The sequence below is a fragment of the Tympanuchus pallidicinctus genome, unplaced genomic scaffold, assembly GCF_026119805.1.
Source record: "Tympanuchus pallidicinctus isolate F22 unplaced genomic scaffold, pur_lepc_1.0 scaffold16, whole genome shotgun sequence".
In the NCBI taxonomy this organism is placed as follows: domain Eukaryota; kingdom Metazoa; phylum Chordata; class Aves; order Galliformes; family Phasianidae; genus Tympanuchus; species Tympanuchus pallidicinctus.
This window is the reverse complement of record NW_026294679.1, coordinates 7,531,137-7,549,512: the sequence shown is the minus strand read 5'-3', so window position 1 is coordinate 7,549,512 and position 18,376 is coordinate 7,531,137. Positions and strand designations below refer to the sequence as shown.

General features: G+C 40.0%; 1 protein-coding gene across 11 annotated transcripts in view; it reads right to left on the bottom strand.

The window, feature by feature from the left end:
• ABLIM1 (actin binding LIM protein 1) overlaps positions 1-18,376 on the bottom strand; it is a 168,258-nt gene that overhangs the window by 79,941 nt on the left and 69,941 nt on the right. For all 11 annotated transcript variants that reach the window (XM_052678264.1, XM_052678261.1, XM_052678262.1 and 8 more), the window contains exon 2: positions 7,029-7,163. In XM_052678264.1, coding sequence (XP_052534224.1) covers positions 7,029-7,163 — 135 coding nt within the window. The remainder of the gene's footprint in view (positions 1-7,028; positions 7,164-18,376) is intronic.

Here is an 18,376-nt window from a genome sequence, read left to right as displayed (position 1 = left end):
AAAAACAAAAACAATCCAGCATTTTTTTTTTAAATAAATAACAGAAAACTTATCTTCAGCTGCTCCTGGAGGAAACCAGCCTTTGTTCTGGAGTCTGTATCAAAGGATTTGACATTCTGAACACACGATTCTGCTTCTCTTGTGATCGGAATGCACTGGAACATACTTCTGATGCACACTATACAGAGAATACAGACCTACAAAGTTTTCCTTTCTTGAACTGTAGCAGAGCTACCATCTTGCAACTCTGGAGCACAGGATTGGAAATGTTGTCAGTGCTGCTGAGTGCTGCACATGCAAGACCAGGCATTTAAGACAAAGTATAGCTGCTTAAGAGCAATATAATTGCCTGTGATCCTCAATGACCAGCATCCTTGAGTTGAGTCATTTCCAAGAGTTAACAGGGATGATGAAAATGGGGACAGAATTTTTCAAAGCAAAAAAATTAGGATTTGATCTTACTGAGTATTACGTAGGATTTCCATGGGGTTATTATTAGAGACAGTTGAAAAATGGGCCCTTTGCACAATAATTTCATGTTGACGTTAAGCAAAAATTGCTTAATAACTGAAGAAACAAAACCACACAGGAGACTGCGTGAGCACAGGCACTCAATCTGCGGAAATGAATGTGATTCATTACAAAAAGTCTAATGATCTGCTTTGCCATCATGCATTAAATAAGGTGTAAATTCAATTTCCTGTCGGGGTTTTTTCTTTCTCATATTTCTTGGCTTCACAGAATAACGAGGCTGTATTTATGCAAGTACATATTTACATATTCTTTAATTCTTATGAAGTAATGAGTTGTTTGAAGATAGGAACTTGGCAATGTATCAGTTTGTCATTTACATCCAAACAAATACACAGGAAAGTCTGTTTCAGAGTTTTCTGGTATTTACTTTCGGTAGCGGCTTTTGCTTGCTTTGTGTTTGGATTTGTTTATTGTTGTTTTCCTATTTTTGTTAGTTTTCTTTGTTTTTGTCTAAGAGCTTAATAAATCCTGTATTGATGAAAGCAAGGCTCACGTTCATTAAAGTTCCAAGTTTCCCCTTTTCAAACAAAATAAGTGTTGGTCTGCCTTTGTCCCACCCCTCTAATCAGCACTTTTCTAGATGGCAAAGCCTTTGGTTGCATAAGTCACTTAAGGAACGAACGCACGTCCAAATACGTATCAGCAGAACACCAGAAGAGAACAGTACATCTCAGTAGTCTGCCTGCAGTGGTAATGCCTCAGCACGATTCTCAGCCCTATTATGAAACTGCATGCAGCTTTTTGTCAAACTTGTAACAGAGATCATGATAACTTTTTGTAACGCTCCTGCTACTGAAGATTTTCTTTGCCATACGCTGATGACAGATACATTTTTGATCCCAGCTATTTGGAACTGTGGCCTGTGCCCTCAGTTGTTCTGGAATCGCTTCTCATTTCATCAGATTGTGTTTAGAAACAATCCTGGGAAGTGAGAAGAGCTTTACCTACATAAAGCAAATGGTGGTGATGTTAAAATCTGCTTTGTTATCTAGTCATTAGCTTGGCTGGAAGAAGCAGCCAAAACACCTCCTAAGCAAAAGATGAAATACATTTATTCCTCCCCCCCTATTTGGTGTAGGACCAAATGAGCATCCTATAGCCTCCAGCCAGGCCTTGCTCCTTTTCCCTTAGAGATTTCCCAAATCTTGACCCTAGGCTCTGAACAACCAGCCTGCACGACTACTTAGTGCCACATTGCGATGTAAATATCATCTCTCACTGGGATATCTGAGTAAAACATCCAAGCACTTCATGTAAGTATTCACTCAACAGAAACCACTAGCCATACCCGTGTTTCAGATAAAGTCAGAGTTCTAATTTAACCAACTTCCTATTCGAAACAGTGTTATGCCCTAAGTCCGACTCGGTCAGTACACCTCGTTTTTCTCTTTAACACTGAGGATACAAACAACAATCCTGCACAGCAGAATCTTTCCTGTCTGAGCTGATGTACATATATTCCAGTCTTTCTGGCAATCTAACAGGCAATAACAGGCACCTAACCTCAGCAGCAAGTAAACAGCCACCATGTATAATGTAGCAGCGCGACAGCTTCCCAACTAAGGCATCAATATTTTGTGCACCAAGATGGAAACAATGGCAAGAGTCATTCAACCATTTTAAACACCTTTCAGATTAAACTAAGCACAAGGTAGAGATCAAAGTCATTTCTGGGTCTGCAGGAAATGAACCTTGAAGAAAATGCAGTCAGTGGGAAAATGCCAAAGTTTAGCCTTGGATTGCCTGGCTCTACCTACTTAGATGAGAGATTTCTCAAAAGATAAGCAAAACAAAGATGTAAAAATACAAAAGGAAGTCTACCTAACTACCTACTATACAACAAGCCAGGCAAACAAATTCCATGATCCATGTGGGTCTCTTACAACTTGAAATATTCTATGAAAGACACACTGACAACAAAGCCAAGTAGCTTTCCATATTCTCAGAAGGATGCTCTGCCCCACTCACCAGCACCTGTAAAGCATCCTGCTAGCCTTCCATTTTCAAAGGGATCTGGTTGCTTATTAAAATCTGACATGGCATCTGTCAGCACTCATCAATATCAGCCAAGCTGCGTAATTAACTTCATTTCTTGTCAGATGTTTGGTCACTGAAAGGGACCTCAGGTCCAAGAAAACTCAGATCAGTGCTCCTCATTCTCTTACGTGGAACTTTATACTGTGAAAAGGATGCAGAATAGCAATTCAGTATCATGGGTCAGATTCCTAAACTTATGACCATCCAAAATCAGATGTAGTAACATTTCTGTTCTACCTGTATTTGCTGCAGGAGCATTTCAAGCTCATATTTACCCGTCTTTTCTGTTCTAATGTTCAGAAATGCCCTTTGTCTAAAAGGTAGACACTCAGTTTTTAGAAAAAAAAAAAAAACAACAAACACACACACACAAAAAAAAAACCAAAACAATCAAGAAGGCTTAATAACTTTAAAGGCTGCTTTAATAACTAAGCTGAAGAATGGAGTTCCCAAACGGGCAAGCAGAACTGTAATGTACTGCAAGAGAATTCTGAGCCAGTGGAGGTTTTACATAAGGAAAGCTTTTTGGTTCAGTGATTTGGAGCTTCAAGGCACCTTGTGCAATTTCCTGATATTCAGGAAGGAGTGCTTCCTATCGACCAGTCGCATTAGCTTGCCCACAGATCAGTACCATATTTGATAAGTGCTTGTGGAAACGCAGGTATTTTTTCACACAGTGCGCTGGAGATCCACTACAAGAGTACCCTCGTATTTAAACTTGCCATGCACTGATGCTGACCTATTAATGGCACTAACAACCCAGCAGTCAGCCTGCAGCCTCCTCCTGCTGCCACACAAGGAATCTGACAACAGATCAAAGGTCAAAGAACTAATGATTTAGAACACATTCCAACTTGTTGATATACTGCCTGCTTACATGACCCTAGCTTCTTCCCAATCCTTCAAGGGAGGAACATCCAGTTCAAAGTCAAAGATTACAGAGCATCCCTACGTGCAAACTCAGAAACCCTCCTCCTTTCCTGTTAATTTCTTTCAACTACAAATAATGTAGCCTTGCAAAATCATCACACAGACAAAACAGATGTGTCTAGAATTGAAACAGCTCAAAGGACACTGAAAGTACATACTGATGTAGATTTTCCTAAATAATCTTGAAAGACATCTAACTTAGAGGACAGATGGCACATTTGTTCTGTAACTAAGAAACTACTTCATGCTAATTTATAACAATGCTCTAAGAAAAGCTACAAGTTGCTTTGCATCGGAGACCTGGCTTTGGGGAATGCTTCATGAATGCCAAAACTCAGCTCTGTCTCATAATTAGCTGGTAATTGCTCTGATACTGTTATTGCGTGTAAAATATCCATATAAAGTGAAATATTTCTTCTTGGCATAGCCTAATCAAATTATAGACATTTATGTCTCTTTGTGGGGTCCAGAAAACTTTAGCACACCACCCATATTCCCCAGTCAGGACTGCTCATTTACAAAGGTGGTTGGGTTTATTTGTTTGGATTCGACTACACGGCTGCTGCGTTTTCCAATTTATATGCAACATTAAGAACAGGGACACTGCCCACTATTTGAAACGTTCCTAACATTATATTGTTGTCAAGATAATGCAATGTATTTCTACATGCACCAAAATCAAGCACTGTAAACGTCTACCTTGTTATGAACAAAGCTTAAAGCTTGTTCTACTAAGCAGTTGGCTGTATTGAAACTAGAATTTCCCTCTAATCCAAAAGATGAATCACAGGTTTATTATTAAGTCTTAGGATACCAATTTTGCTAGCCTCAAAATTTCCACTCCTAGTACTTGCAATAGGGTAAAATGAACTGTAATTAACTGACAATGATAAAAAATATCATTCACATCACATTTTAAACTGAGATATTATAATCTCTGCTAGTGCATATCGGAATTCACAGCCCAATCCCAGGCACATTTACCTATGGAAGACAGCAGAGTAGATAGTCCCAAATTTCCCAGAGAAGTTATTAATGTGCCTCAAAGTCTACTACATTATAAGCCACTAATTCATTCTTATCACTGCTAACAGTTAAAGACAAAAAATAAATCAAGGAGGTCTACAGCTCAGTCTCATCTCCCTCCAGCCTTTCCATCTAGGCCTCCTTCTTCTTCACTTGTTGCTTCCACTGCCAGGTAACCATTAACAATTTGGTTTAAGGGCAGTGTGCTCCTGATTAATAGATAATAAAATCTTTTTTTTTAAAAAAAAAAAAAAAACTACTGGAGATTAATGAATAATGAGACAAAACAGAATCCAACTAAATTTGCATTTCTAACACAGAACAGCAGTTCTTTATCAAGATGAGTGACTTTGTTATAAAACAGCAAAATACAATCTGCTCTGCATGGCACTCCTAGAACTGCACTCCTAAACATCTCTCACTCATCCCATGCCCATCATTCCCTTGCTTGCTCTAGCTCCAAGTCAGCTGCTGGCTGCTTGAGATTCCTTGCCTATCAGAGGTCCCAGAGAGCTTGCTTTCTAGGGCACAAGTCACACCACTTTCAGTTCTGTTCTTTCAACAGCTCTTATCTGGACCCGCAAATAGAATCTAGCTGGGCAGATAGGACAAAAGAGCAGTAGGCATCTGGTTTTCAGTGGCATGGAATAACAGCTAGCTGCATCTTATCTCGGGGGTGTGGAAACGCACTGATGGGTAGAGGTTTTCCTTGCTGTCTTCATCAGGAAGCAGTTTTACTCTGTTCTGAGACAGATGGACACAGCACCAAACTACAGAGCTTGATGACATTACATGACACACGATCACATCCTGAGCTGGCCGAGGCAGCATGGAGGTTTAAGTCCCCATTCCTACAGTGCTGCAACCTCTGCTGGCATATGCATGCCAAGTGGTCACAGCAAACCTCTGACATAACCTCTGACATAACCTAGGAAGTACAACTATGATCACATCAAAGGTGCTTAATACCATTGTGTAAATGAAGTTGTGAGCACTGACAGCAACGAGAAAAAAGGAATCCCATACACAGCAGACTAAAAATAAATGGTAACACTGAAACCACGCCACTTTACAACCTGTGCAACAGCTTTATGAGAAAGTCCTCATCTTCACTACACTACCAGATTAAGTCTAGAGGTAAGAGGTTAAACATTTTCAGCAGGTGTAACAGCAGTCAGACACATACAAGTTCATTCAAGGCTATTGCACTGTAGATGTCTGACTTGAAATCTCAAGAACAAACAACTATACAGAAAGGAGAAGGACAAATAAACCAGTTGCAGAGGCAGACTGCTCTCAGTATCTGGTATTATTTTCTTCAGCTAACAACATAATGTTTAAACTGAGGGGGTCTAACTTAACCACCCATAGAGAAGCAGTCACATCAAATTAAAAGCTCATTAAACTAAGGAGAAAATGCTTAGTTTAGCAGCCGTGTCCCACTTGTATGAACCATATGGACAGACAATATGCAATATGAGTAAATAACTGCACTGTTTAAACAAAAAGTACATCCACTTACATATGAAAGGATGACAAAAAACAAGCTGTGAAACTCAGGTAAAATCTTCAAAACGGGACTTGAAGCTAACTCCTTGACACAATCCTTTTCTTACTCTAAATGGAAGACATATGAACACTGAAAAAGACAGCACTTACTTACTGCCAAGCCCAAATAACAAGGAATTGAATGAATGAGAAGTTGGTGGGAGATTTAGTGGTAGTTGGAGACCAAACAAGTGGAGGCTATAAAAAGAATTGGAGGCCTAGTGGTAGAGGAAGACTAGTGGAGGCCAAGTGATTGGGAGACAGTGGGAAAGCAGAGAATAACAGATACTGGGAGAGCAGGAAAAAAACCCCAACTCCAGGAACGGCTCAAAGTTACTGTAAGATTCTAAGAAAAGTGGAGGCTAAGAGGGAGTGGGAGGTCAGGGAAAAATCACAGGTGAAGATGAACTGGGTTTTGGAGACTCTGGATGAGAGGTGGGGGACAGAAATGTTGGAGGCTGAAAGGTAGCCGGATGCCAAAAGTGCGTGAGAAGAAAGGAAAGAAGTGGAGGTTGACAGGGAGTGGCAGGATGGAAAAAAGTAGATGGCAAGAGGAAGTGGGAGGCTGGAAAAAGAACAGTACATAATTACAGAAACATATGAGTATTCCAAGCAGGACATGCTATTTTGAGTCTTCTAGTAGTGATGAATTTATCCCTACTCCTCCAACGAATCAAACGTCCAAGATAACTTTTCTTCTAAATTAAACTGTAAATGTTTGCGCACTGAATTTTTGTTATGTGTGGTGTTGACCATCTTGCTGCTGGTACATCTGTGATTCAGCCCATCCACCTTCCATTCTTTACCTTCCCCAGTAAACAATGTATTCTCATATTAAGCAAGAGGAATATCTGCTACTTCAGAGACTGCAGGAAGCTTTACCTCTCAAAACTGGTTTAAATTTCATATTCAGAAATTGACTCATTTCTAACAGATGAATGTCCAGGTCTTACCTTTGCAGGTGAAGCATTTGATGTGGAAGTGTCTGGACTGAACACGGAGTACTTCACCTTTACATGGCTCTCCACACTTATGGCAGTGGATGACTGGCTTTTCAGTTGGGTGATGGGGCTCTTGAGGATGGGCCACTGTCAAACAAAAAACATAATTTAAACCTACAGAAAAAGCCTTTCTCCTATACATAAACATTTCATTCATTTTTCATCAAAACGCTTATTTATCTGAACACATTTCACACTCACCAAAAAAATATAACCACTTCTGAAAATACAGCCTTTTCATTAAGCAGTAGCCTAAGCCATTCACATCTACTACCTCTTTCCACTGAGGCCGCCATGGACACGGGAAGACAAGGAAAATTTCCCTTCACACTTCAGGCAAAGAGAAAGAAAGGAAAGGAACTTGAAGCCATATTTTGTGAAAATAAATGAACACAGTTGCCTGACTCTGCATGCAAACATCTATACTACAGTTTTGCTACAGCACATACCTAGCAATGGGAAAGTACATAAAAGAGACCAACTTTGTTTCTGCTCCCAACAATTCTGGAAGCAACAACTCCCTGCATACAAATTAGACACATTATGAGTAGACAGAAATGACCAAGGCACATGCAATATAGTCAGGGAGACTAAATTCCAGGTACTAGTAAATTATCAGCTATCCCACCTCTGAGCTCTGTCCTTTACAAATGCCTTGGTGAAGAAATGCTGCTATTAACTCTGCATTAATAATAAAAACCAATTTGTGTCAAAAGGAGTAACAGCATGAAGACATGAAGAACAGATAAATAGATAAGCAATCATTTCTGCTGCAAGCTCAGCCAAACTAACACGGTAGTTGCTATTTTCCTTTATTTTTTTTTTTTCTTCACTCTGAAAACCTTCAAAGAAAATTCCTCTGCACTCCTTTACTCAAATGCCAAGTTTTGAATACCTCCTCTGGTAGCCTACTTCAATTATTTCCCAGGGAAATAATCAGAATTCAGTTGGCAATGCCACCCAGTATATTAATTAGCAGTCCATCTAAATATGACCTCACTAAGCGCTTTGCCTTGAGTGAACCTCATCTAATAAGGCTGCAATACAATTCCATTTCTGGAATAGAAGATATTGTTCTTCCATACCAGACTAGGAACAATTAGCTTGTTTCCATGGAAATGCACAGTTTATGCAATAAGGAAAAGAAAGTCCAAATACCAAAATCCAGAAGAGATGTAATCAGAAGCAAAGGCTAGCAAAGTAAAAGATGAGGAAAATTCCACTTCTGACCCAGACAGCGTGAGATGGGCCTGATGCCAACTGAAGAAAAGGTATGAAAGCAGATTTTTGAAGTTGCTCAAAAGAGGAACCGGATTGAGAATTCGGGCAAATGCCACCATGGTGCAGAGTGAACTCTATTTATTGTATAATCTATTTATTATATGAACCCTCACAGACTCAGGCAGAGGACAATGTAACATTCTGCATGCCAGCATGAAGATTTTCTGGTACTAATTTGAAAGATAAGCTTTTGCTCTTTATTGGTAATAAAAAATATTTTTAAGACTGGTAAAATAACACAACTTCACGTTCTGCTTTTACAGCCATTTAAACAAACACAAATACTGCTAGTTGCTATTTCCAGACTGATCTCTTTAGTGAAGCTAATTGTGTCACTCGTCAGACTGGCCTCAAATTGGAACTGTAGGTCAAGATTTGAGTAACTGACTTGTTCCCTTGCAAGCTTCTTCCTCTGCAATATGCAATACACACAAGGCAAAGTTGACCCTTTATAGGCATCAGTGTGGGCAGAAGAGAGAATTGAAGAAATGCTAATACCTTTAACAAGCAGTTGATTTGTTTCTGACTGAAGTCCAAAATGAGTATTAAAATTGTGAACTGCTTTGGGTCCAAAACCCCTGAGCTAGAAATTAGAAGTGCTGATCAGCTCGAAATTCTTCAGCCCTAAAGTACAGTGGCAGACCCAGACCAGGTTACACTCTACTGTTCATAGGTCTTAAGTACCTTAGTGAATGCTTGCATATAAACTGATGAAAAGAAGTTTTATCTAAAAGAAAATTAGTATTTTCTTTTTATTTACGCTAGCTAGGAGCAAACCTGCACGATCTGTTTTACACTGTGTGACCCTCTTAGGTTACTCTAAAATGGATTTATTTCCAATTTAAAAGAACATAAATCAATAATTTTGAGGGAGACAAGCTGGGCTGAGGCTTCCATTCTTGCTTACAAGACCAGCTTAAGTAAATAATTAATGAAGAATTAATGCTTTCTTCAGCTTTCTTTATTTGGGTTTCCAATAAGACAGACCGATGGCTACTAAACACCGCATTTAACATTTAAGCAAAAATAAAGCAGAACAAGAGAGAAAACAGGAAAAACACCCCCATTTTCCAATGAAGAAGACTGCAGTCACTTTCCCATCTCCACTTGACAAACTTAAAGCACTTTCTGAGCAAAATTAAGGAATTCATTTGCTGCGTCAAGCTTAAATCTGCCACGCCAGGTCTGCTTTATGCAGGACAGGTCATTGCACTAAGTTCTAATACCAATTACATGTTTTGCTGCCTCAGTCAAAAGAAGGACCTCAGTATTGACACCAAGTCTTTCTGGAATGGAAATTACAGCTATTACCTGAAAGGTAACAGTTGTTTAATTAAAGAAAACGAGGAAAATAAATTCTGCAGCCTCCCTTATTGATGATTCTCTCCCTCAGCTTGACCTGAATGCAGAACTGCTGGGAAGCCAGACTTGATCTAAGGGAAGCTTAGCTGCAGACCCTGCTGGCAAGACTCCACGTCTCTGCTGCAAGCCACAGAATATTTTGACTTTTTATTGTAAGTCAGAAAGAAGCTTCTGGGAAACGCCTTGCTGTGATAATGTTGCAAAGCAGAGGCCACAGCAAAATAAACGTGATTCAATTCTACATTCAGCTGAAGTGAAAAAAACAGCAACCTCTAAATTTAAACCAAGACTTTACTGGCTACTCATGCTGCAATATTACTCAGCTGTCCCACTGTTATCTTTACAGCAGGGGTTAAAAACCAATCCTCCACAAAAGTACCAGCAGCAGCTCCTATTCTGAGGTAAGGAGTTTCCAGAGGCCGTTTCAGTTCAGGCCCTTGCGCAGAGGAGGGTTGCTCCAGGGCTCACTGGTCACCAGGCCCAACCTGGTCACCCACAGTCTGCTGAGACTTCAACTGAATTATAGGATCTGAAGTTTAAAACGTCAAGGCTTTCCAATGGAACTTCCTTCAGTGTCTGATGTTGAAGAGGCAGCAATTAAACCCAGCTGTGTGTGGGCCGTGCAGGACAGGGTGGGCTGGCTCTGCGCACCAGCTGCTGGCTGAGGAAGAAGCTACTGCAGTGACTGGGCACAGTGATGGGGCAGGGATCTTTGGGAACTGCAGGATACCCAGGGAGGAGGCACTTCCACTGGGAGACAGGAGCAAGCTGCACGCCTGTGCATGTAGCAAACAGCCAAAGGCAAAATCCTCCACGGTAGCTTACTCACACCGTTGCCATCCAAATCATATCTGAAGAATCATATTTTAAAAACCCCTCTTTTGGTTTGACTTCTACAGAATGCCAATTTGTCTCAAAGCTATTTGAACAAGCTGCATGTAATCAGAGTAGCTATCTGTCTTTAAAGGCAGACATTAACATGCTGAACTAGTTAGCTAGGATGATAGACGAGGGTAGTTCAAAAGAAAAACAGTTTAGAAAATGTTCAAAGATATCAAACTCTTAAATTTACACAAAAATAGCATGTGAACATTTCAGTACCAGGAACCAAATTTCAAGAAAGATGAAGCACACTATTTTTAAATAAGAAAACAGGTATTTAGTTACTTTCCTAAATATCTGTAAAGTAGGTATACCACATACATGGAGGTGGTGTCACCCATACATACACATGTACAAAGGCTAAGAAATAAGAAGCTTTAAGCTGCAAACTCATGAGGTCTATTTTATTGCCCTTAGTTCTACAACGTGGTTAAATTGTTGCTATTCGCAGTACAAAAGATCAGAGGCTATGAGATATTCTCCATGCCAACTGTAGTACTACTGCCTTTCATCTGCAGGCCAACAAGCTTCACCTTCTCTATCCACGTGTTTGCCTTTGCTCACTGCCTTGAGTTTGTAACAGTGACCACAGAGCACATTCTGTAGCCTACACTGCGAAAATGAGACTTTACAAAACCATTCTGCTTACAGTTGTTACACGATGAATCCTATTTGGCAGCCAGTGTTTAAGAGAAATTATAAACATTTCAAAGAAGAATTAATGAACAGCTTGTTACTTATGGTCAGGAGTTGTTTTCAACCCTAACTGAAAAAGAAAGGTAGTTCTAAAACCATTTTCAGTAGTGAAAAGGCACTAATTTTACAATGAAGAATGCAGCAAGCTAGAATTCGCTTTGAAAGATGATGTTGAAACAAATGCTGACTAAGCTAATCCAGTCTTTGAATTAAAAACTACATTAATCAACCTTGATTGTTAACAGAGGGGCTACTGGGTAGGTAGTTAAAGCAAAGGGCAGAAGCATGAAGGCATTTTAGACTGCCATATTTCTACATGAGCACAAACTAATTTTTCATGTAAATCGAACCCAAATCAAATGTTCTTAGACCAGCTTTATATCTTCATTCCATCATGAAGATCTCTACATTAGTTTATACAACTGATTTTTACTTCACAGAATGGCTTGGGTTGGAAGGGACCTCAACTTTCACCTACTTGCAAACCCTCACCATGGGCAGGGTTGCCTCCCACACTTTGGTTGCCCAGACCTCATCAAGTTGCCTTGAACATCTCTAGTGATGAGGCATCCACAGCTTCTCTTATTTCGTAGTAATTAATTCACCTTTCAAATCTCCTTAATGAAGGGGTGGACATAAACAACTGTTTCTCACATTCAACATCTGCAAGTCTAGATAACACAGCAATCATCTCAGCAAGGAAAGCTGTAAAAATCATTGTTTGATACTTGCCTTCCACATTTTGTACAGAAAAAGATCCAGTTACCAGCTCAAAAATGCCTTTTTCCTCCCTCCTTCTTTCTAATATAGAGGAAATCAGAAATTCAGGAGCTCCTAAGAGTGATCTGAGCAGCCATCTAATTCATCTCACTTGATGTCTCCACCAAAATCTTACTGAAAACAATGAATTATAAGAAGTGTCAGATGATTCACTGTGAGTCCTCAAGGCTGTGCAAAGAATACTGCTGAAGTTAGCAGGAAAAGCAAATGGCTTTTTCCAAAGAGCATGGAAATTCTTACTAATGAGTGCTGTTTATCTGTAGCGGCACTCAACAAATGGCCCTCTGGGCAACCTTAACAGCAATCCATTCATGGATTTTAGGCAGCAGCAATGAACTCTAGTTTGAGTTCCTCTAAGCTTCCTTTTTAAGAATATCAGAAGTATTCCATACGGTAAAAAGAATTAAATTCCCTTCTGAAGTATAAAAATATTAAAATGCTGACTTTAAAAACCAAGTCTCCTGCTTTTTATCCCTAAGATTATCTTAGGACAGCCACTGACCTACTTAAGACACCGGCATCCCCGCGGTCTTCTGCTATCTGCATAGTGACAAACCATTACTGCAGTTTGATGTGTGTATGAACAGTGGAGAAAAGCCTGTGCAGAAATAGGGCTGTCACAAAGATGATCTTTCAAAACAGAATCTGTAGTAAAATGTCACTCAGTTACAATCAGCACTCTCAGAAAGGATTTCCTACAAGGCCCTTTGCAGACGCCTGTCCTTAGCCAGAGTTCCTCTAGCTGGCACTAGGCAGTAAATAACAAGCAGACTCTCAAATTCAAAGATGCTTCCAGGTGTTTTTTTGGAAGAAGAAAATAAAGTTATCAACATCAAACACATACAACTGCTTCTTTGAATACACAAGCCATTTACTGATTCTTGTTTGGCTTAACAGTAACAACAGTTAGTCCTCATTGCTCTGCAAGGCTGCAATTCTATTGGGATCACTTTGAAGAAGTGGTATCATTTTAGGACCCTGAGCTAACACCAAGTTTCACAATATGCCATGTAGATTACACCAACTTCTGTGACATCAAACTGGCGCTAAGAGCACCAGGAATTAGGAAACAAAGTATACAGCTGCCCTGGTGACACTGCTCACAGAACCATGCCTATTAGACTCCTGTACAGCAGAAATGCAACATTTCACTTCTGAGCAGTCAGCATTACTTTATTCAAACTTTATTCTAGCACTTGCTCCTTGCTTTGCAGCTGTGAGGAGACTCCTCAGCTTTCCTGCTTCTGTTTTCCAGTCAATATGTAACACAATAACAAATATCACGCGCTGCTGAGCTATAGAAAGCATCTGTCACTTCTGGATGTATATGGGCAAATCAGAAAGTGCTATAAAAGACAGTATTACTTCTCTCATTACGGTCTACACAGCAATACAGCTATTATACACCACAAAAACGGTTGCCATCAATAAAAGATGGGACTTTGCCACACAAATATCACACAGCCCTCCCCCCATGGGAGCCCAACTTTGAGACAAGCCCAAAGCACTTACTTAGCTTTAAATCCCAGTGATTCAATTAGACTCAATGAGATACTCTGCTGAACAGAATAGGCTTAAGACAGTGCCTAAGAGTTCTCCTCAGCCAGATCCCCAGTGAGCCTGAAAGCTATCCTGGCTCAGTAAAGGCAAGGATTAATCATCCTTCTGGGGATACGGACTGTTCTCTAGGTGAAAAACCAAGTTTGTTATAAATAATCCTTTTAAAATTAGTTATGGATTGCCCCCAGAAACAATGAAATCCTTTTCCCTCATTTCTCCCACCCAAAGGACACAGCACATTTTGATGAGCAGAACTCGGTCATTTCCCCTGCGATGCATTCATTTTTCACAAAGAGGACTGTTTCTCTTAAAGCAGCAGGCTAAATTACCATACTATCCTAACTTACAGGTTCCTTCCAATGAAGCTTCTTGCTTCCCTTTGAGAAAAATACTTCTTGTCCCTAGTTTAACATGTTCTAAAAGCATTCAATTCCCTATACCAAGCAACTGCCAGTGTCTTTAAAAGCCTTGCCTTTCAAATTCTCATCCAAGACATCCAATGATATGATCTGCAGTCTACCCACTTGTACCAATTGTAAGTAGCAGGGGATGGAGGCAGTGCTGCGTAGGAGGTTGCCAAGGATTGCCCTGCACTGGTCATGCTCACAGCCAGCTCAGTAATGGACAAAATGGACCCAATGTGCATCAAAACAGAGGAGCACACAGCACCTTTGCAAAACTGTACTGAAAGAATGTTAAATGTCAAAAGGACGGATGCTCAGGGGGAGATGTCAGAGCAGGAGGGATGATAAGACACAGCATAAGGCACGACATGAGGACAGGAGACCAGAAAGTGGGAAGCAGAAAAGTCAAGGTATGTTTCTCTGATCATGTTGGTTGTTGTTTTTTTCTTTTTCATTTTACAGAGAAAGAATCAGTAATAAAAAACTTGTTAACTGGCATTAAATTGATTGCAACTCCCCAGCTCAAAACAGTTTTGTTGGCCTGTGATGCTCCCTGTGTCTGTTCTTAAAAAAGAAACAGCTTAATTGCCTCTATCACCATCTGAAGCTTGAACTCTGTGGTCTGGTATTTATTGCCTAAAGCCACTAAGCCCTCCCCTCCAGTGAGATCAATGGCAAATGGGCTCCCCACTTCTCCACATAAAATAAAATAGCTGCCAACGTAACTTCAGAGCACTGCTTGTACAAGCAACTGGGATGCAAGGAATGCATGGAATTTCACTGCTGGGAACACGGGAAGCCACCAGGCATGGTGGGATTGCACTTGCCTTTACTCTTGGGACTTGAATATTCATGCCCTGGTGTGAACTAAGTGGTACATTAAGAAAAAAAAAATGCCCCAAACAAACAAAAGCCCACAAAAACTTCAGCCAGCAGGCAGTGCCTGAACTGGTTGCTCTTTGGGTACTTTTGTTTCTCTCAGTGTCAGCGCGCAATACCAGAACTGCAATTTGAAACCTAAGATTATAAAGAAATTTAGAAAGTGCAGAACAAGCGATATGATACATTCGTCAATAAAAGCATAATTGTTCTATCGCTGTCTTGGGTTAAAAAGTAATAAAAGTAATAAATGTTTACAGGATATTTCACATACCATCGGATCTTTTTTGTGTCAAGCGGTAGCGGCTAAATCCCCAACCTAAGACTACCTTCCACATCCATCACAAGGAAAAAGAAACTCTGCTCCAAAGACCTCTAATTCAAACAATCACGGCAGACAAGAGGAATGTTCTTATCCTCATTTTACAGATTAACTAACACAGGGAGAGATCAAATTACTTCCCCAAGGTCACCTTAGGAAGTCTCTAAGACAGAACTGCTCTGTAGTTTAGCACCTTAACGACAAGAACACTACACATATTTATAAAATGCCTTTTTCTGTGGCTCCTCCAAGCTAGCACTGACTTAATCATAACAAAACCCCAAACACCTAGCACCTAAAGTAAACTGTCAAGCAGGAGAAAATGTAAAGCAAAGCAAACCAAAGAAAACAAAACTGCCCAATCCTCCCTGACAAAGTGTAAACACACAATCTTGTCAGATGCTCCAAAAGCAACAAGCATGGAGGCTTTCCCAGGTCACCTGGGGATAAAAGTTCTAAAACCATGAGTTCAGATCGAGACTGTTTTTCATCACCACCCACAACACAAAGACAGCACCAGGACCCAGATCCCATTGTTAAACGTTCTCTTCATTCACACTGGAAATAAATGTTGAGACTGCAAATAAACAGAGAGATGGAAAGACTGATCCAGACAGAGAACACACTGAAATTAACAGAGGTAGCATTTAGCATGCTCTTCAAGTACAGTTCCCACTGAAAGCAGCCCAATTTATTTCAAGGGAAACAAGAAGAATAAAAGCTGCTCGGTGACTTGTGGTTTAGGAGATATGTGAGTGGAAGAGAGGGCAAGACTGGAGCTACTGCTAGCAGAAAAACAGCCCTCTTGGTCATAACCTTAAGGGTTATCAATAACATGCTTTATCAGTGGTATGAAAAAAAAAAAAAAAAAAAAAAAGAAATAAGTCTCTCTGCAAGACTTAATTAGATCAGAAGCCATATCATACAGGAAATGTTAAAATTTTGGTGAACTTTGTGTTGTCCTCTGGGAAGCCCTACTATTTTACCTACTATTTTACTAACTGTATATCTACAGAAACATTTGTGAGAAGCTGCAAATGTGACCTAGCTTACTGCAGCCTGGTACCCAGCAGGTGCAGGCACCTACCCTTCAACAGGAACAGAACACCCTGAACAGAAATCATAGGCCTCTGACTACTTCCACAACCCTAAAAGACGTCAGCCCTTCCTCTTTTCTCTCTGATCCATCCAAGCATGGAGAAGCTTGGCACAAATAGATGTTACTCCACTTCCATATGTTGTTTCATCTACGACCCAATCCAAGAGTTCATCAGATAAAGAACTGATTCCAGTACCCACAGACCAGGTGGTGAGGGCTAGGTCAGGAAATCAAGAATCAGGGCTAAATCCTCAGTTACTGTGATGGAACAGAGGTACAAATGAAGCTCTGGATAACACACCCAGCCACGTGGCTGGCAGATGCAAAATTCAGTCATCAGCTGAAGCGTTCAGAATGCTGATCATTCAATAAACAGCAGAAGACAGTTAACAACAAGATACAGATATGCATAGTAAACTTCCCTTCTGTTGCAGGATAGAAAAAGAGTAAGTTGGCTGCAAGACAATGACAATAATTTTATCTAAATAACTAGATAATTAATAAGGGCTCATAATTGGACAAGAGTAAATAACAGTCAGAGGAATTAAAATGTGGCATCAGTCAAACATCCGTCATTTAGGAAGCGCCATTTGGTGTCAGCAGAAAACACCCTGGCCTCAGGATTTTTTTTGCTGCTATGCGAATTGACCAGGCAGACACTGAAATCATTCCACAATATGAGCATAATGAAGCATGCTAATTCGCTAAAAACTGTTACTAACCACTTCACACTTCAGTGAATTGGGATTCCATTTTTCTAGTTGAAACCAGCCCCTCCAGTGCCTCGATAACGTGTCAACCAAGTGATACAGGACTGAACGCATTTTTAGCTTGTTAAAAAACAAGAATTTCTTCAGTGGCTGGAAGAGAGCCATGGTACCAAACTGCCCTGCATTTCGCAAGCACATCACTCCAGAGAATGATATCTGTAGCAGCTTAAAAGTACAAATGGTATTAACATCTCTCATTTTGCAGTAATGATGTATGAACTATCAGTAACTGTACCACAAAATTAAAAGCAATTAAAAAGCAAAAAACAGACTGTTTTGGTCTACGACCTGTGCAAACAGAAGACAAATTTTTATACCCAACATCAATATTACTAGCTATTCAATTGGTGGGGAGGATGATGAGGATAATTGGTTGTGGGAAACAGATCAATTTAAATACAAGACTTTGCTGTTGTCAGCTTTTTCCACTCAGTATTTTGCTTCCTTTTTTCTTTAAATGAAAATGAGGCTTGTTTTAATTTCCTTACAGCTACATCACAACTTTCACCTGTGAATACTATTTACAGATTAATTCCAGGAGTTGAACCAACTGCACACGGGCTGGATAGGGAGCAGAAATGTACTGACTGCCGAAACTGCTACACATACATCTACTGAGCGCTTCAAGAACATCAGCAGCCTAATTCCAAAACATATCTTAGAAGACAATCACCAATTATTATAAGCTGAATGCTAATACACTTTCCTGTAAAGATGAGAAGTGTAACTGATCTCAGTGATACCAAATCTTGGAAAGTTACAGCTTCAAGTATTTGGAATGAAACTGCTTCTTAAACCATCCCTTAATGGCTTATAAACACTGGAAGCAGGTCAGCAGCTCACCACTGTAAAAATGATCCTGTAAACCTCCAGTAATGGATCTCAGATCTGCTAAGTAGCCAAATACTACTTACACTTCGCACCAACAAAAGCCATCGGAAGCCTGAAAAATGCTTATGACTACAACTCTCCACCTATCTGATACAACATGGTAGACTACCGAAGATTTTGTCCTACTCACATGTAAACCCAGTGAGGCTAAATTCCCTCAATTTACTTCATTTACAGCATGAAATTATAATGCATGTGTTCAGAGTTGAAAAACTACTCACTCTCATCCAACGTAACGACTTTGTTTCTTACTCAGTTTGAATTCATCACATGTGATCTTTCACAGAACCCTCAGAAAAGTAAACACAGCTCCTGCTCTTCATAAAACAGAGAGTAAGTGTGAATCTGTGACAATGCAATGCTCCCAAAGCATA